This window comes from Photinus pyralis, unplaced genomic scaffold (assembly GCF_008802855.1).
Source record: "Photinus pyralis isolate 1611_PpyrPB1 unplaced genomic scaffold, Ppyr1.3 Ppyr1.4_LG1, whole genome shotgun sequence".
In the NCBI taxonomy this organism is placed as follows: Eukaryota; Metazoa; Arthropoda; class Insecta; order Coleoptera; family Lampyridae; genus Photinus; species Photinus pyralis.
The window spans coordinates 37918830-37938836 of record NW_022170249.1 but is presented as its reverse complement, the minus strand read 5'-3'; the positions used below and the strand labels follow the sequence as shown (position 1 = coordinate 37938836).

At 36.5% G+C, this 20007-nt stretch overlaps 2 protein-coding genes across 2 annotated transcripts; both read left to right on the top strand.

Moving 5' to 3' along the window:
• The first annotated feature begins 6932 nt into the window (after positions 1–6932).
• LOC116160921 (SCAN domain-containing protein 3-like) lies at positions 6933–8122 on the top strand. Its single transcript, XM_031474073.1, has 4 exons — positions 6933–7192; positions 7264–7530; positions 7602–7907; positions 7971–8122. Exons 1-4 carry the CDS (start codon positions 7009–7011, stop codon positions 8120–8122), a joined length of 909 nt encoding a protein of 302 aa, XP_031329933.1. The 5' UTR covers positions 6933–7008.
• A 5926-nt stretch (positions 8123–14048) lies between these two features.
• LOC116160916 lies at positions 14049–16076 on the top strand. The gene is made up of 2 exons (XM_031474061.1): positions 14049–14223; positions 15397–16076. Exons 1-2 carry the CDS (start codon positions 14049–14051, stop codon positions 16074–16076), a joined length of 855 nt encoding a protein of 284 aa, XP_031329921.1.
• The last annotated feature ends 3931 nt before the right edge of the window (positions 16077–20007 follow it).

Genomic DNA, 20007 nt, shown 5'->3' with positions numbered 1-20007 from the left:
GTTCAGGAAGAAGGTACTCTTTCCATATCTGCCAGTTCAAATGTAGGACATAGTATTTGCAACAACAATTTGGTAAAAGATAGTTTAGAATTTTTAAAGACTATTACTCTGAAACTACCAGCAACATTGAGGGCGCTGTCTGAAGCGCCAAACCGAGCAGGGGAAGTGGACATCAATTGGTATCGCGTTTGTGATGGTCTAGATTTGACTGTCGATCAAGCGCTGCATTGTAAGCGACCTGCTGTGGAACTCTGAAATATTCAATGAAAGAATTATTCTTCGGATGGGGGGGGGGGGGGTCTTCACCCTAATTTTCTACAAGTCATCGGCAAACACATGGCAGGAAGTGGTATTCTTGCTGAGGGATCTGTCAAGAAAGTCTTTGAAGGCAAGGCCTACTCAAAAGGCATGAGGGTCCACAAACTAACTTTCCAGGTTTTATGGCGCCACATCTATCCGTAGTTTGTTGATTACCTGGACGAGCACTCATTTCGTGACGGACAAGATCTCAAATTGGCTGCTACAGATCCTAACTCTATAAGAAATTATTTGCGGTCTCCCACAGTCTTGAACAGCCTGAGCGATTTTCTAAAGGAGCGCTGTGAAGAGGACAAGAACTTTGCTTTCTGGCGGAGCGCTTCAATACTTTGGCCTTCAACCCAAAACTTGTTTCAAAGAAGAGGCTCCGTCTCGTAAGAAGACATATCCTTCGGATGAAGATGTAATATTCCATTTGATGGAAACATTTCATTTGAAAGCTTTTGACAGTGATACACAGAAAATCACAGAATCTCTTCTTCATGCCAAAGTAAAAGGCTCAGAATTGGTGCAAAATTTTGTTGAGCAGCGTTTGGTAGAGTTGCATGGCACACCTGTGTTGAAGTGGTATTAAAGAGGCGATCTCCTTTAGGCGTTCCAGAGCAGGATTTGTCGTGCTCAAAAGCCCCCCAAGCGAGGGGTGAGCCTTGGGGAGGGGGGTGAGTCTATTTTATGAATTGTCGTGGTAGTGTGACTTAAGACGTATTTCAATGCGCTATGACATTTCTTCTTCAAAATTTTCATTATTTCCACTAAAAATTATAAATAAAGTATTTTCAAAATTTTTTCTCTATTAAAATGTTGTTGAATTATTATTTTAAGTGTTTGATCGACCTCTTCACCATTGAAAACCCTCATCCCGACGTTGAAAGTGCGTTAATTGGTCCACGCAGGTGAAAAAACCAAGCATGCGCATCAGGTTTCAGATGCCATCTTGAATACACGACTTCCGGTGCAACATCCGGTTTGGCAAACGGCAGATTCGGATTCAGCGGGGTCGAAATAGGGGATATCAGTCGTTTGCTCAATTGTTACCCGATTTGCTTCTTGAATTCCGATAATTTAAAATGGGTCCCCGACTAAGTTTAGACTGCTTAGCGCGTATGACTCGATCTTACGTGCAAAGCAAATAAACGTGTGTTGCTTGGTGGCGGAAATTTGCAAAATCATGAGAAATTACGTTAGAAATAGTAAAAATCCACAAAATCGACATAAGACCCTGAGAGCAAAACGAAAAAGCCGCAGAAAAATTAGATTACTTGCAATGTAAGGTTGTAGGTACAAAACATTATTTTGTGTTACTCAGGACATATTTTTCAGTGTTTCCAAAAAAAAATTTCCATACATTCTAAACCTAAACATTTATTTTTCGTTGGCTACTACTATCGGAGTAAAATGTAGAGTCCGCTCACTTTGAAGGCTCAAATCTCAAAATCGCTGGAGCCGATATTAATGAAATTTTTGGAACGTATCAATTGGTAAGTTGTTGTTAACATACGTAAATTGTAAATTTTGGCTGCCAGGACTTTTTACGTTATCGAATTTTCCTCACAAAAAAGTACTCTAAAATGCGTGTTTTGTCGCGATGCTCAACTGTACAGGTCCATAAATAGTTTATTTTTCCACGAAAATTCATACATTTCGGGTATTACATAACCCAATTCTTGCTGTAGCTATTGTAGAAAAAATTATGGAAATATCTTGTTCCCTTTTTGCGTAATTAGCGGAAAAGCAAAAACATTGCAACGCAGCTATTATTGAAGGAAACGACTTCATTCTTTTTTTATAAGATTAATAAAATAGCAAACGTCATAAATGCGTACATATTGTCTGAAAACAACTTGTGGATGTTTGTTTTTGTGTAAATTAGCCAATACTCTACGTACGAAACAAGATGAATAATAACCTGCGGTTTTCATGTGTGATGTGCGGCAAACATGTTTTGTTTAACTGGAGCGTTACAATACAATAACCACAGATGGCCATGGGCAATGTAATGTAAATTGTCATTATTATTCTTTCGTGGGTACCTACAGGAACACATGTTATATAGTATTACCTAATGTATTTGTTGTCTCACAAAAAAAATCCTAATTGAGTAGGTATTTAATATAAAAAAAATCAATTGTAAGCACAGTGGAGTTTGAATTTATTTTATTTTTATTGCAATATAGTCATTTTATGCATGTGGATTTATTTTGTATCAAGCTAGAAACTTGAGACAGTAATAGTAGGGCTATTAGTGTGTAACAAATAACTAGAAATAATGGCAATATTGGTGTTTCCCATAATTCTCCATATGCATACGTTTATAATGATCTGTGTTTCAACAAAGATAGATTGACTATCAATTAGCCAAAGAAAATGAATTTGAGGACGGTGAGAAGAAATCGCCCAATCGTAAGTATGAATTAGAACTTTGACCTTGTATTAACCGAATTTCTATACAATAGGATGATATTTTCGAAGAAGTTCTTGAAACCGAAGTTTAATTACCTAGTTAAATCAAAAGAATGACCTGTGGAATGACACTTTTATAAGAAGATAATCAGTACCTTTAATCATCTCGGATTACACATTATGAAAATGGTAAGTGAAACTCACACCCATTAACGTTGTTTTAATCAAATCCGTAATCGGAGAATACAACAAAGGAAGTAAAGAAGAAAAGCTCATCAAATTTCTACGCCAATTCCCGACATGCCCGTTACTAAATAATACAAAGGTATTACTAAGTCTTCACATATGAGACCTTGGTTAGCCTGGCCTAGATTAAGTATGTTGTATATGTAGTTTTAAGGTAAAATTGTATTTGGCAGAGAGATTGAGGTCAATCTCCTGCCAGGATGGACGATTGTAATAGTTAAATTTAAATTACGCGCCATCGAAATGTGGGTAGTCTAGAGTCTAGACACGACTTTTTTTAGAGAGTGAAGTTAGCACAATGTATGTAGAAGATGGGAATAGATATGTAGCTGATTTATTTTGAATCGAAGACCATCCTACAATAATAATAATATGTTTATGGATTGTAAGATGATCAATCTTGCGTATGAAAACTTTATTTGGAATGTGTACATATTTAAACCAGAGACTAAACGAATCAACTCAATTTTCAGCTCCTCTTGGTATGATTTTTTATTATTGTTATATCGCTGTACAGTATCAAATCTTAGATGTTTTTCTCAATACTGCCATAAGGTTTTGGATAATCAAGGTCAAGTTGATACCGTTTACATGGATTTTAGTAAGGCCTTTGATCACGTAAACCATAATATACTATTGCACAAATTGTCACTCTTCGGTTGACACTTCATGGAACTAATTAAAATCATACTTAACCGACAGAACACGACGTAACGTACAGTGGTTATAAGTCGAATCCTTATAAAGCATGTTCAGGAGTTCCACAAGGATCTAATCTAGGCCCCCTGTTGTTTGTTGTACCTGTAAGTTGGTCATACGAGAAGGATCCATCAAAGATTGAAGATTGGAGATTAAAAGCATCAAATTATCAAGTTGAAATTACGAAGTTAATTGTTGTCAGTAGTATATCAAAGTACGTTCTGGACCAGGAAATGCCGTCAAGCCAATGGGGAGCGTGGAAATTGGTCACGTGTGAACCAATGGGAGCATGTTTGTCGGCCCTTTTGTGACGTGTTGATTAACTGATTATGGCCTGTAAGTTATGGATCAGGCGTGACGTCACAGTAATGAATGAACGAAAAAAAGATTTTTGCCGTTGCGAGGGTTTGAACCACGGATATGCGAATTACGAGCGTGACGCTTTAGCGATTGGACCAGCAACGTATTCGAGATATGAAGATTTAGAAGTTGAAGTATGCGAGAAGTTTGGCGCGCGATGCGTCGCCGGCGTGGCGATAGGCCGTAGAGGGTAGGTGCTACCTCGCGCTTTTTTCTTATGGCTTATCCATAGCTCGCTCGCTCGAGATTAAAATAAGAGACGTGAGAAACGTAAAACATTTTATTTTTTAATGTATATAATAGGAAATTATGGAGTTACAGTATTTTTTAGTGTAAGGTCTAGCATACAATCTCTACAATAAATCATGAATAGTCCGGGAGGTAGCGTCAAATTTCACCGGACCTTTATACTGAGGCTGAATTTTTCAGTATAGGCCTTTGTGATGTTGACGAAAAAAAATTTCCATGTTAGCTGCTCAAGATCCGTGACTTATGATTTCGAGAGCCTATGTATCTGGCAAAAAAAGGAGATTTTCGGAGGAGTTTACTGTAGTTGAAAATTTTCTGGTAGATAATTGGTAAGATTTTCATGACGAAAAAAAATGTTAGCTGCGAGATCCCTGTGATTTGACATGTTAGCTGCGCGCATGTTCATGTATAGAAAATTGGAAAATTCGGACTATTTTACTGGAGCTGAAATTTATTTATGTGACAGTTGATGGAATGAGAACTGTATAAATAAATGTTAGCTGATGCACAGGTGTGACTTAACCTGTTAGCTGCGCGTTTGAAGTGCAACGCGCGGTGAGTAGATTACACGGCGCGTCGTATACACAGCGAACATTTTCATGAGAAATCAGTCATACAATAAAGCAGTGTCTTTTATAGTCCATTGCACGAGGAAGCAGACACTAAGATCATTTATCATATCTGTAAAATTGATTTCGATTCTAGAGTTACAGTGAGATGTTCTGATACAGACATATTGATTATATTGCTTGGGAATATGTGTACCTACTTTGAAAAAACAATTGAATATAAAATTTCTAGCCGGAACGGGAAATAATCGAAGATACGTTAATATCACCAAACTTTATAATAAACTAGGCGAAGAACTCTGCAAAGCTCTTCCAGCTTTTCACGCTCTGACTGGCTGCGATTTTAATTCAGCGTTTTATCGCAAAGGAAAGAAAAAACCTTTGCAAATACTGAGAAATTCCCCGAAGTATATAGTTGCATTGATTGAATTGTCAAACCTATCGGACGTTGCCTTAGAAGATGAAGATTTCTCGGTTGCTGAAGAATATGTTTGTCGTATTTACGGATACAATCGAATAGGACGATATCAATGTATCGCGTACAGCGACTTTTATGAAAGCCTACAAATTTAGCGATAAAGATGAGCTAGGCACCTACTGAAATTAGATAAAAATTTCGAAGGATCATTGCTACCTCCGTGCAAGTCCGAGTTGCGTCAACATAACCTCCGAACATCTTATATTGCTCAATTGTGGACTCACGCACACTCTCGTACCCCAACTCTATCATCTCCAAAGGATTTTGGATGGGTAGAAGAGGAGAACAGATACGATTTTAAATGGTTCGAAGGAGATCAATTGCCGAAACTTGATGAAATCTCAAGTAGTCAGGCTGAAATAGAAGGTAATTTGAGATTTGCCCAATGCTCATTTGAATAATGCTTGAAACTTATGAAATTGTATTTTTTTTTTCAGATACTTTCAGAGAATCTGATGATGATGATGATCACCAGGAACATGAAGAACACTCTGATATTGAAGATCAATCGGAAAGTAGCACTGACGAACAGGAAGAAGAAAGTGAATCCGATTCTGAATAATCGATCATTTTATTTTATATTTGTTTCTTTTGTATGAAAATCGGATTTTAAAGTACATTACGACTTACATTTATGAAATTTATGAATATATATGTTATGGACAAATCCGGCCAATGACGATATTGGCCGGTCAATGACGATAAGGGCCAGCCAAGTTGGACATTCTCCATAATTACCGGGCGATAACGTTAATGACCATTAGATTCGGCCAATGTTGTTAATTCATTACACAAGCGCGCTATTAACATCATTGGCCGGGCAATGTCGTCATTTCCCGTTGGTTAACGGCCAGTGATGATAAATCAAAAAGTTAGGTTATATGTTTCTGTTGTGTTTATTGTGGGGTTACTCTATCAGTGTAGTTTAGTTTAATTTTTTAAATCGAATTCGTCATGGATCACAATGAAATGCGCCGCAGGTTTACTAAAAATATAAACGCTATCATAGAAATCAAACGCGATGACAATAAATCTTTTTTAACCGTTGACGAATATAACAAACGTATTGCTGAAGTTAAAGAGGCAAAAGCTTTACTGTCAACACCCGGCTCAGAAAAAGGCATGAAGCACTATAGGCTGGTGCGTAAATATGACGTCATTACAATAGGTGGAAAAGACCGTCTAATTAAACCTGTTGCTCAAACAGCTGAATCGAAGGTCCTGTACTACGTCACTAATGGAGAATTGTTTGATATTATTCATAATGCTCACTTAGCTATAGAACATGGTGGAAGAAATCGAATGATTGCTGAGATAAACAAACTCTACTGCAACATTACCAAAGAAACGATAATGGTATACCTACGACTCTGTACTCAGTGTCAGAAAAAAAGTAGTACTCCAAAGAAAGGGTTAGTTTCTCGACCTATCCTGCATTCCAATTTAAATTCACGTGCTCAGGTTGATTTGATTGACATGCAATCGCAAAGTTACAACGATTACCGTTTTATTATGGTCTATCAAGACCATCTTACAAAGTTTGTTTTGCTGAAACCGTTAAGAACCAAAAGGGCAGAAGAAGTCGCGTTTAATTTATTAGAAATATACACTACCTTTGGAGCACCTTTAATTCTTCATTCAGACAATGGTCGAGAGTTTGTCAATTCAGTTCTGGTAGATTTACATGCGATGTGGCCAGAGGTAAAAATTGTTCATGGCAAACCTAGACACAGCCAGAGTCAAGGATCGGTTGAGCGTGCCAATAGGGATATTGAGGAAATGTTAGGCGCGTGGATGGATGAAAATCAAACAACAGACTGGCCTTCAGGAATGAAATTTATCCAGTTCAAGAAAAACCGTGCACTTCATTCTGGTAAATGGGTTTTATGCAACACAACAAAGTTCAGAAAAATTTAATCACCCATTATAATACATTTTCTTCAGGTATTGGGAGATCTCCGTACGAGGCCATGTTCGGATGTCCGGCTAGAGTAGGATTAGCCTCAGCTGGCATTCTCCATGATGAAATTAATCATTTGTCCACTGAAGAAGATGTTGAAACTTTGATAGAAGAAATGGGACGAGAGTCTAATGACCTCGAGGATCCTAATCCGCAAAGGGAAAGAGGAGATGAAGAAGGGATAGTTCCACAAATCATCCAATTCGAATATGAAAATGGAACTAATGATACTGGAAGCGCGACTGAAAGCAGTAAGTTAATTCATTCAATACAGTTTCAACTTATTGTAAATATCTAGCTATACCCCCCACCCACATTGTAGCGTACGAGGATAGAATAGTTTGCAACCAGTGCTCTACAGTCTTACCACTTGGCGAAGAAGCTAGTAATGATGGGAAGTGCATTCATTGCGAACGCCAAGAGAACATTGTTAATGAGCGTAAAAGATCCAGGGAATGTTTAGAAAAACAAGCCACCAAAATGCTGAAACTGTCTAATCGAAAATTCTCCGACGTTCAAGCAGGAACTACGGTTCGTGTACCCATACCAGACGTAGATAGAGCTCGTGGTTCTCCCCGTAATGTACTGGCTGTTGTTAATAGTGTAGAAGACGGTTTATATAAACTTGGTGAGTTTTACCATGTTTTACTCAGTTGGCAATGTCAATTACGCAATAATTCCGACATTTTAGGTACACCCCATGGCGTGTTGAAGCATAAATTTACCAGGTCAGAGTTTAATCCTTGCATTGAAAAGTTTATTCTATTAGAGAACCTCAGCGATTCCGCAAAAAAAAGAGGTTTTTTATATTTGCAAGAGGATGCTACAATACTTACAATCTAACGTTTTATAGAGGATGTAACATCCTATTGTCTATTCATAGCAGATTAGATGTAAAAACACTAGTTCGCAATCTCTTTGAACTTACTGCGAGAATTTTAGATAAGAAGAAAGATAAAAATAACCGCATGAGATTTATCTCACTTTTTATAATTATGAGAGGATGCTTCTAGATAATTATTGACTAAAAGGAAAATGTGTCTATCTTTACGGATGCGCAAATTCTGTATAAATATAAATGTTTTTAATATTACGCCACAGTATTTAAAAAGCGTGCGATTATGGCCCAACAGCAACAACAAGAATCTGATATGAATAAGTGTCAATGGGTGTACAAACAAGTGTGTGATTTTGTGCTGGGGGTAGGTTTATTGATAAATATTATTTCTTTTAAATTAATAGGGATACAATGTGCTGTGCCCCTGCGCACATAATTTACATTTTCAAGAAAAACGGGACGTGCGCTCTATATGGAGCCCTTTTTCGGTGACCAGCACGTCGATTAACACTGCATTCATCAGAGTTGGACCGTTTTAAAAATCAGAATGGAAGATATCGATTGAGCTTTTGTTGATATTGTGTTTGCCAGTTTACCAGTTATTGATGGTCATCGTCAAACTTTCTGCATTTCTCAAGAAGAAGAAATTTCGCTGCCTGCTGGTCTAGTGCAATTCCAGTTTGTGAATACTACAGAAGGCGTTTCCAAATTGGTGTATTATCACCAGCCTAGAACTTTGAAGACAATTAGCGCAATTGTAACATTAAACAAATTTAAATACCGGTCATTTCAACATCAAAATGTATTCGGGTACATCCACTTACCTGAAAGTGTTTTCAAGTTTTTAAAAAAGTTATGGCAATCAAGAACACTAAAAATGATCTGTACATGAAATTTTTGAAGCGTTATCTAACAGGGGAATCTACAAGACAACATTAACTCAAAACTTTAAAAAATCATATCCTTCTACTTTGATCGTAGGTATTAATAACACCTCTGTTCTGAATCGAACGTTCACTCGTAAACAGTATGAGGAGGCTGCGCAAGTGTTGGAATATACGTATCCTTGGATAACACCTTATACACCGGCATCTCCATCGTTATCATATACTTCTTCAACGCCTTCGTCTAGTGGTGAGGATGAGCGGGAAGAATTTCGATCGATTGAAATGAATGAGCTTGAAAATGAAGTAGATTATAAATTTAGAATCAATCGATTAGTTCATCGAATTGAACTGGATAAACAAAGTCTACGTATTTATCCTCAACTAGAATTGGGAAGTTTTCCTTCTAGATTTTATAGACATGTAAATGTAGATCCTACAAAAATTGATTTGTTTCGATACCAAACTTACCTTGATAGTTGTAGTTGAAATGGGTGTAATAAATAATATTCAAAATGTTATTGTTTGTTTACAAGTGTATTTAAGCGTACAATTAAAGACAATTGACTGGTGGAGAAAGGTATCTTCTAAAAAGATATCGGTTTTCTTATACTTGTATTGCAAACCAATTTAACACTTACGTGTTGAAATGGGTGCACTAAATAATATTGAAATTGAGAAGAAGCATCAACATATTTATATGAGGATTCACTATGGTCACAAGGCTTTCCCCGCCACTCGCTACATCGTCTGATTTCATGCTGGCATTGTTTCCTATAATTAGCTTAACAACCCGATTTCTTTTTAACTTTTTTGTTCTAACGTTTTGTTCCTGTTGATTAATATTGTCGTTGCCTATATAAGTTCACTGTTTTCTGCTGATTAAGATTTCTGTAGGTTGCCGCGTATTGTTTTTTTCTGTTAATGTTCCCCGTTTGTATAGTTTCACTGTTTCCTATATAAAGATTTCCGCAGGATGTCGCGTTAATGTATACGAAGCGTTTTCATATTAATATAGTTAGTATCTAAATTGTTTGAGTAGAAGAAGAAACTCTTTCAAACTTATATAGTTGGTGTAACTATTCCAATAAATAAATAATGGATCTAAACGAATTAACGCGATCGGAAATATTGTTGAAAGGAGTGTCCTTAAATTGCAAGACATTGAGGGCGTAAAAATATACGAAATTGAAAAAATAAAATCGATTATCACGCATTTTGGACGAGGAATTGTATGTGAAGTTGTCGGTAATACATCAATATTTTTACCGCAAAGGATGCGAGAAATGGATGATGAAGTAGTCAATCAATTAAACAAATTTAAGATGGGTATAGTGTGAACTGGTTTTTTTCAAAATAATATTAATAAATGCGATATGCTTGCTATCATAATTGTTTTTTTAAATATATATGATAGGTACAGAGGAGGGGAGCACCTTCATATAAAAACAATTGGGTATACGTCTAATATCCAGTTCATAACTAGTATCTAGGTATTTCATTAGCTAAAGCTACCTAATTTACCAATCGTTTAAAAAAATGTCTTCGTCTTCAATTATCGAAAATATAGACGCATCGGTCAATTTGATCCAACATTTTTATAAAAATTACCATCATGGTATAGCATGTCAGATTCCAAAAATGATAGACGTGATCAACGCCAACCTAAAGTCGATTAAAGTTTCATTAGAAGCTACGATATCGGTAGCGGATAAGAAACATCTTGCAGCAGCCGCCGCGAAGATGGAGCGTTATAAGCTGATGATCAATCAATTGGATGCATCTATATCCGGCACATCCCTCGAAGCAAGACCATTAGTGAAATGGAGGGATTTAGTAACAGCCTTTAAATCAAGGGTGAGCACCGGCATTATTATTAATTCGGGTCATAAAACAATAGGAACATTTTTTAGTGATAGTAGTAAGGTCTTTTCAAATAAGATTAGACATATTTTTAGCAAGTACAATCAACATTTAAAAGTAAATTGTGAATTTTGTGCAGAATTTGTCAAACCATCCTCAAATAGCGATAATTTAGATTTAAATGCTCGAGAATTTAGTTTTAATACGCGAAATTTTACTATTTTAAATTGTAATTTGGAGGAGGAAAATTTGAAAAAAGTATTTGAATCAAACGTAGACTATCGTTTGCTTGACTTCGACGAACAGCAGAGTGGGTGGGCTTTATCGCGAATTATTTCATTAACTGTGAACGCTAATGGTACAACTTTAGTAAAAGCTTCATCGTACATCGATTTACCTAATGAAGTTAAAGTGAAACATGCGGTCATCAACGTTAAAAATAACGATGAGGCTTGTTTCGGATGGGCCTTATCTTCAGCTCTTTTCTCTGTGTCCCAACATTCCGATCGTGTTTCCTCATATCCTTATTATGCTAAAATCCTAAATTTTCAAGACATTAATTTTCCTATGACTCTAAGCCAACTTCCTAAATTTGAAAAACAAAATGCTCATTTATCCCTTAACGTTTATGGGCTTATCCGAAAATCTCTAATTACATCACCGTCCCCTTTTTTAATAATAATAATAATTTATTTGCATGTTATTGTGGCAAGGCACTTACATTTGTCAAACTTATCATCAAATAAAAAAGAACAGCATGTAAATTTATTAACGATCTAAGATGATTATGAAATTGAGGATAATAATAATAATAATGACAACGTTGATGATCATAGAGATAAAGCTGTGAAATTCCACTTTTGTTAGATCAAAAATTTGTTTAAGTTAGTGCATTCGCAGTTAACGAGGAACAACAGAAAATTATACATTTGTGATAGGTGTCTCCACTACTTTAATTCTCAAACGAAATTGAGCAGGCATGAGTCGGATTGCAAGCAGATGAACAAATGTAGGCTAGAAACGCCAAAACCAGGTACTACCGTACATTTTTATAAAGCATGTTCAGGAGTTCCACAAGGATCTAATCTCAACCCCCTGTTGTTTGTTGTACCTGTAGGTTGGTCCTACGAGACGGATATTAACCATCAAAGATTGAAGATTTAAAAGCATCAAATTATCAAGTTCAAATTACGAAGTTAATTGTTGACGAAAACGAAAGAAATCTTTTTATCCTCTTTCCTTGATTTCATTGTCGTTTTGCGCCAAAACAGATTTAATATCATTACAATAAATTACGTTACAATTTATTACGTACGTACAGTCCATTCTATCGTACATAACACTGGTTGTACATTTAAAAATGGACTGCAGCTAAAGGATTTCGTGACATTAAATAAAAAGCAATGACTTGACAATTCCGTATTGCAGATTTACACTGCGCTGCTCGTGAAAGATCTAAAAAATAATCATATTTTTAAAGTTTATAAAGCTCAATTTTCAACTATAGTCACGGAAAACTACAAACTTAGTCCGTTTTCGTTAACAATAATCATAGGTGTTTGACTGTAGCGGATCATAAAATTGTACTATTAATCCCTACGCTAGTACTATTGAACAGACAAATACTTCTTTACAGAGATATAAGGCTTTCTGCAAACAATAGGCCCAACATCAATAGGGAAAACAAATTGGTCACTGTTACTGTAGTGTGTACGTGGCCTTTTTTTAATGCATTCTTAATAATGACACATTATCAAATAGTTCATTTAATCCAAAATTTACCGTAACAAAATGTTGCGGAGCTTCTGTATCACGTGAATATAATGAAGGAGTATCCGTCATAAAATGTTATACATAATATCATCTCTGTCTAAAATTAAGAGGTCCTTTTCGGCGATGAAGCATCTCAGATCCTAATACATAAAATATTTTGTCTGACTACTAGGTGAACAGTAAAGGAGGAGGCGTTTTCTAGCCTCTGAAGGAGTACTTTCATATTTATTTTATCAACCAACACCACCAACTAGATCAAATATCAAACAGGAACACATTGACCAAAACGTTGAATAAAAAAAATTAATTTTAAGTGAAAAGCAATGCAACTCTGCTTGGTGAAAATAATTCATCCAATTTAGTTGTTCTGTGGAAACGAATAGTAGTTCTGCGTAAGCGCATTCGAGGTAATCAGATGTACGCTCAGTTTCTCTTGTAGTGTGAAGTGCAAGTTTTTAATTCGTTGTAGGTCTATACCCGGTGAATATTACAAAACCGAACGTAGGCAAGTTTTTTTTGTAGATACCTTAACAACATTCCACTAGTTACTGCACATAACACAGTAAAAGTATGTATTTCAAATCATCCCCGTTCATTTTAAAAGGTCATAAATCAGTCAGACACGAGGCCAAAGACAGTGCAATTGCGTCCCCCTTCATTTAGGTGAGGTCATGAACAGGGTCAAGGTGGATGCCGTGCCCCTCCATTCTTTCCCTACTACCCTCGAAATAATTTAACTCCTGGAAAAACGGCATTGAATTACAGGTTGTAAAGGGTTAGAAGATGTGTAGAGTGTGCTTTCGGTATTGTTTGTGCTAAGTGGAGAATATTAACGAAAGAGATCGAAACACATACAAAGAAGCTAACGACATTATAAAAGCCAGTGTATTTTACACAACTTGGTTAGAGAATTCAATGATTTTGATTTCGGTAATATTCAAAAAAATGTACCTAAACGAATTTTCTCCAAATCACTCAACAAGAAATCGCAATCCTACAGTGGCAACTAAAGAGATTACAAAACAATTTACAGACTCAAGGACCATCCGATTAACAATAATGGTTAAGTTACAATGGTTACAATATTAATTGTTCAAGTTTATTCCATTTCGCATATTTCTAGAAATTATTAGAATTAAGAAAACCGCTATTACATTTCTCTCTAAGTGCTAGTTCAGACACGACGTTTTCCGCGCGGATTGAAACCGCGCTGTTTCATCCGCTCGGGTCTATTTGGAGTCAATATATCTGTTCATACGTAACCGCGCGGATCCAAGTCCGCTCGGTAGCCGTCGGTCAACCGCCAAATACATGTTACCGCTCGGAATTCGCACGGATCTGTTTGTATTACAACAAATGAGGGTGTTCAGTTCGACTGCGGAATCCGTGTGGAACAAACGTTTTGATGATGATGGAGCGCTTCGATACCGAACTATTCATTGATGAAGTGGAGAAAATGCCTGCAATTTGGGATATGAAAAGTGCCGATTACTCCAATAGAATTAAGAAAAATGGAGCCTGGCAGGAATTGGTGGAAATATTTGCACATGGGGAAGACACATTAGAAAAAAAAATAATTGTACTTGGTAAGTGGTTTTGTATTTCAAACTAATTAGGTACGTATTACAGAGTTCTATAGATAATAATCAAATTAAAGCAACTTGAAAAAAATTATATCATTTTATCTTGCCATTCGACACGACCTTCATTTACAAAATACCTTGCAAATTTATCTCGCATATTTAAAGATGAAGGGGTTCCTCTACCTGCGGGCAGTCCATTCAAAGTTGTTAGTGGTGCGGTATAGAGAGTATCTTCATACTTGTAACCGTCCCTGATTCTCACATAGTTATGCAGCACGCAACATGCTTTTATAATATTCTCGGCAAAATCTATATTTACATCAATCGGTCGATGAAAGATGCGCCACTTATTAGCGAATATTCCAAAAGTGCACTCGATGTATCGTCGAGCCCTTGATAATCGATAGTTAAAAATCCTTTTTTCATAGGATAAAGAACTGCCTCCATATGGTCGCATTATGTTCTCCATTAAAGCAAAGGCTTCATCCCCAACTATGACATGTGGCAATGATACATGGTCGGTGTTAGATATGGGCTTTGAGGCTGGTATATTTAATGACTTTGCTAATAATCTTTTATAAAAAATTGAATTTTTGAAAACAGCAGAGTCGCTACTTTTGCCATAAGCCCCTATGTCAACAGCAACAAAGCAGTAGTTGGAGTCACAAATTGCTAAAAGTACCGTAGAAAAATTTTTTTTGTAGTTATGATAAAGAGATCCTGAGTGGTGGGGTTTTATGATTCGAATATGCTTCCCATCAATGGCGCCAATGCAGTTGGGAAAATTTGCATTCTCCTTGAATTCAGTTTCAATTCTTCTCCATATCTCTTCAGTCGGTTCCGGCATTACAGTATTTGACAATATTGACCATAATGCCTCACATACTTGACGCACTATCCCTGTGACTGTAGATTTTCCAAGCCGAAAGTTATAGTGCAGTTCTCCAAATGAACACCCCGTCCCCAAATACCTGAAAAAAAAAACAAATACATATTGTACAGGGCGTCCCACTAAGAATGGCTCTCTGCTGCATCTCAGAAAGTGTCAGTCGCATGGTTTCAAGAAAAAAACAAATTTTGTTAAAGTGGCCATGAGAAATTGTTAGAAATTAAGTTTGTCAGTCTAGCGCTAGAGGGCGCAACAGTAAATTAATCATCTAATTCCTTTTTTTTCAGGAGCCACATTGCAAAAAAAGTGGAAAAACATCCGCGACGCATACATGAAAGAGTACAAGAAAAATACATCGATTCCCTCCGGTTCGGGGTCACAGAAAGGTACAACGTACATTTATTTTTCCCGGCTCTCATTTCTTCAAGTGTGTGCTGAGAATAAGGAAACCACCAGTAACGTTGAGGAACCAAGAAATGAAGAGCAAAGAAATGAGGGTGAAGAAGAAGATTTTGTAGAACCTAGGGATATTCGTCCTGTTTCGAAAAAGAAGAAAACTTTGAATTCTTCCGAGGAACGGTTAACCGATTTATTGGAAAGAAGTATCCAAACACGAGACAAATTTCAACATGAAACTGTCAGCCAAGATGAAGACAAACTCTTTTGTTTGTCATTGTACAAAGAACTAAAAAATGTACCTGAGCAAAAGCGTCTGGCAACTAAGATAGAATTACTGCAGGTACTTCAAAAAGCACAAACATTACCAGGCAATACTATTCGTCTCATATCGCAATCGCAGCATTCACCCTCTAACACGTACACAAATTTTTGGAATAATCAACATTACAGCTTTCCACTGGGATCTTCTACTGTGACTGAATCTGCACAACCCTCACCACTATCACAAACCACTTCTGACTCATCGCAGTCTAAAATAGTTGAAGAACTTCGGTTCATATTGTCTTAACTTGGGATATAATGTTATAAATTGACCATGTGTGAGCCTATCTCGCAATATTGGATGCACCCAATACTTTCTTTTTCTTCTTTTCCGTTCTTTCATTCTTTTGTAGAGTAACCAAAAGCATATTGCTTCTTCGACATCCATGCTTAAACTGAACTTTCTGAGGGATCTCTTGGTCTGTTTCCGCGTATTCAACCGCGCGTGTGTGAACAACATTGAATTTCCGCGCGGATGGAACCGAGCGGTCCCATCCGCGCGGAAAACGTCGTGTCTGAACTCAGCCTAAGTTGCAAGTAGTTAGTTACGTTTTTTATTTCGTCGTGAACTAATCGTACACATTATGTCAAACTAGAATTAAGTTCAATCTGTAACACGTCTTAATCAATAATTGTTAATATATGGTGTTAACCCATTATAATCCAGCGTCCTATTTATAGGACAACACACAAACAATTTTTTTAAGAAAAATATTGACCCCATTTTCTACTTCTGTCGATAATTTCGATTTCAACAGGGTTCTAGAAGTGTTCTCTAATTTTTTGAAGTTTGAAGAGGGTCAAGTTAGAGATTTATAATTTCTTGAAAATTCACAATTTTCTTTTGGAATACATTACTTTACATAATATTTGTTTTTGGTTTCCTATTGCAATATTTCTATCATTCAGCTACATAGATACATTCATTGATATATAGTGATTGTAACTATTACCATTTTACCCCTTATTTTGATTACATAACTTCTTTATAACCCTCAAAATTTGACCGTCCTATTTTTAGGACGCTGGTATTTAGAAGTATCGTCCAGCGAATCCCACATTAGTTACCATGCGCATATAATGTATTGTTGGATTCATTGTCAACTTACCATTTACGTTGCTTTCCTTACTGCATACACATCAAAATTGTAGTGGTGTTGTTTATTGTGTGTTTTATATGATACTTGCGTGGTGTAAACAGCAACAATATGGACTATTATAATACGAGGGCTCTAACACTGGCGGAAATTGAAGATATAATAAATGATCCTAATTTTATGGAAGATGTTGAATCTGCTGACATCGTTGTTTTACCACCGGAAACTGATTATCTCACAGACGAAGATGAAGCTGATGATGATATTCTGGGAATTGCTGAAGTGAATGATGTTCCAGGTGAGCTTGAGCTTCAGTACACGACATCACAATCAGAACGAGTTGAGGTAAACGATAGTAATAATACAGAAATACCGGCCAGTCACCCTAAATGCACGTCCACTAAATCGAACAAACGAAAACGGATACTTACCGATGTTTCTCCTACATGGCGTAAAGTGCATCCATCCTACACAAAACTTCCAACCGAAGGTAAAGGGGCTACTGTACGATTTGAGAACATGAAAACTAAACTAATTGAAAAAACTCCGTGTGAACTGTTTGAAACGATGTTCACTGATGATGTTATAGACTACATAACGAAAGAAACTGTTCGATATGCATCAGCAGTAAAAAATGATACTAAATTCACATTGTCATCAGAAGACATAAAGGCATTTTTAGGAGTATTGTTGTTCTCAGGGTATCACAAGCTGCCATCAGAAAGACATTATTGGAGTGAACAAGAGGACCTTGGTGTAAATATTGTAAAGAATTGTATGTCGCGAAACAAATACCTAAAAATAAAAAGTTATATACATTTCAACGATAACGATCAAGCTAACGTTAACAAATCTGATAAGGGTTTTAAAGTTAGGCCACTTATCATCCAGATGAATGAAAAATTTCAGCAATGGGGTATTTTTGTCAAAGAGTTATCTATCGATGAGATGATCGTGAAATATTTCGGTAAACATGGATTGAAGCAATTTATACGCGGAAAGCCAATACGATTTGGATATAAACTGTGGGCTTTGTGTTCTTCTAATGGATACTGCTTCCAGTTTGACTTATACTGTGGTGCTGAAACCTCAACAAATGTCGCAAGAAATGGTGATTTAGCTTTAGGTTCGAGAGTCGTTGTGAATCTTCTTGACTGCGTAGAAGATGCATCAAGTCATTGTGTCTATTTCGATAACCTTTTCACCAGCAGAGACTTGTTGTTATATTTACAACAAAAAGGTTTTCGTGCAACTGGAACTTTGAGGGAAAACAGGTTAGCTAAGTGCCCCATAAAGGATTCGAAGAGTCTTGGAAAAGAGTCTCGTGGTGTTTTTGACTACAGATTTGATTCTAGTGGGGAAATCCTTTTCTTGAAATGGAATGACAACAAATGTGTCACTATCGCCACAAATCATGAAACAATTGAACCATTGCATCAAGCAGCACGATGGGACAGAAAAAACAAAGAAAAGAAGCAAATTCCGCAACCAAGGGTTTTGAAGCAATATAATATTCACATGAGTGGAGTAGATCAGCATGACTGGAATGTGGGCAAGTATGCTGTTCAAATTAGAGCTAAGAAGTGGTACTGGGCGCTATTTACTCGTATGATCGACATGGCGGTTGTAAATTCTTGGATCATTTACAAAATGATAAACAAGTCGAGCATGCCGCTACTCACATTTAGAAGAGCTATTGCAGTAACCTACTTGAAACTTGGAGTAAAACCAGCCTTAGGTCGTCCGATTATGTCATCCGCATCAAAGATTTTTGACGATGTTCGTTATGACAGTAAAAGTCATTTTATGGGAACAAGAGACAAGCAAAGAAGATGTCAAGGGGACAATTGTAAATCAAAGCCATTGACATTTTGTGTAAAGTGCCAGGTGACTCTTTGCAAACAATGTTTTGTTCCGTATCATTCAAAATGACTTTTTTTGCATCTCACGATAAAAAAGAGTATAGTGGCATAACTATCGAATATGACAGTATTTTTTATATTTAGTCTCAATATTTAGGGAATTTATGTTTCGAACATATTACCTACATAAGGACATATTTATAACAGTAAATCCCAGCGTCCTATATAGGACGCATCATATTTTCGAAAATGCTGTTCCAATTTTTGTTTTTCAACTTTTTGTGTTCTGTTTATCATATAATAAACATGTTTAACTAGAAAAATCGGTAGTTTTCAAAAAATTTAAAAGTTGGGACTTAATGGGTTAAGCTGAGTTCGCGTTTTAATTTCAAGAATTAAACTTCGAACCAGTCCTTTTTAATCGAAGAAATTGCTAACAATAGGGTAAACCCGTCCAAGAGTACGCACCTAACTGTTTTTTTATGTTGTAGAAGAAACAAAGTGTGTAGGGTAAGTGGGGGGGAGATGGCCATAGTTTTATATCGTGCATGAAAATTTCACTAGAAACTGCAATAAAGAACCGCTCTTGCATGGATATACTTCCTAAAGTATCGGCAATCTACATCCTGAGGTAAAAAGACTTTATTTAAAAAAAATGATTAAAATAAAAATCAAAAACGAAAACAATGCAATTGGCCATCTCTCCCCAACCTATCGGGTAAGATGGCCATACTACTAGGGGAAATATGGCCAGGGTACAAACGACAACGTAAGGTAAGTATTTATTGGTGCTAAAATGAAACATGAAATCATCATTAATTAATTCAAAAAATAAACAGTAAAAACCAGTAGGTAAGGAATAGTTTTGCCCTCTATTTTTTTTCCTTCAATTTCATCTTACCACAATTTTGACAGTGGTCGCCAAAAGTGGTGCAGGTTTCGTGTAGCCAAAAGTTACAGCGAATGCATTGGATCCAGTCGACCGTTTTAGTCGTGGAGAAATAACACTCACCACATCCTACACATTCGTTTTCATTAAACTCTTCACCGGCACTATCAGAACTTTCAGCGAACACCACCTCCGCTTCATCGCTACTGGATGAGTCACGCATTGTTTTTCTCTTTTGAGACTTCGGTGTTTTCACCATCATTTTCTCTTTGGTTGGTTTCTTCTTTAATGATTTCTGCAAACATTCCTTACGATTTTCTGGCGATGTTA

Bases quoted from the DNA above. Each gene is read 5' to 3' on its own strand.
- LOC116160916 (XM_031474061.1), top strand. From the start codon at position 14,049: ATGGAGCGCTTCGATACCGAACTATTCATTGATGAAGTGGAGAAAATG. The intron at 14,224-15,396 runs GTAAGTGGTTTT...CTTTTTTTTCAG, and splicing joins AAAAAAAATAATTGTACTTG to GAGCCACATTGCAAAAAAAG.
- LOC116160921 (XM_031474073.1), top strand. From the start codon at position 7,009: ATGTGGCCAGAGGTAAAAATTGTTCATGGCAAACCTAGACACAGCCAG. The intron at 7,193-7,263 runs GTAAATGGGTTT...CATTTTCTTCAG, and splicing joins AAACCGTGCACTTCATTCTG to GTATTGGGAGATCTCCGTAC. The intron at 7,531-7,601 runs GTAAGTTAATTC...CCCACATTGTAG, and splicing joins TGGAAGCGCGACTGAAAGCA to CGTACGAGGATAGAATAGTT.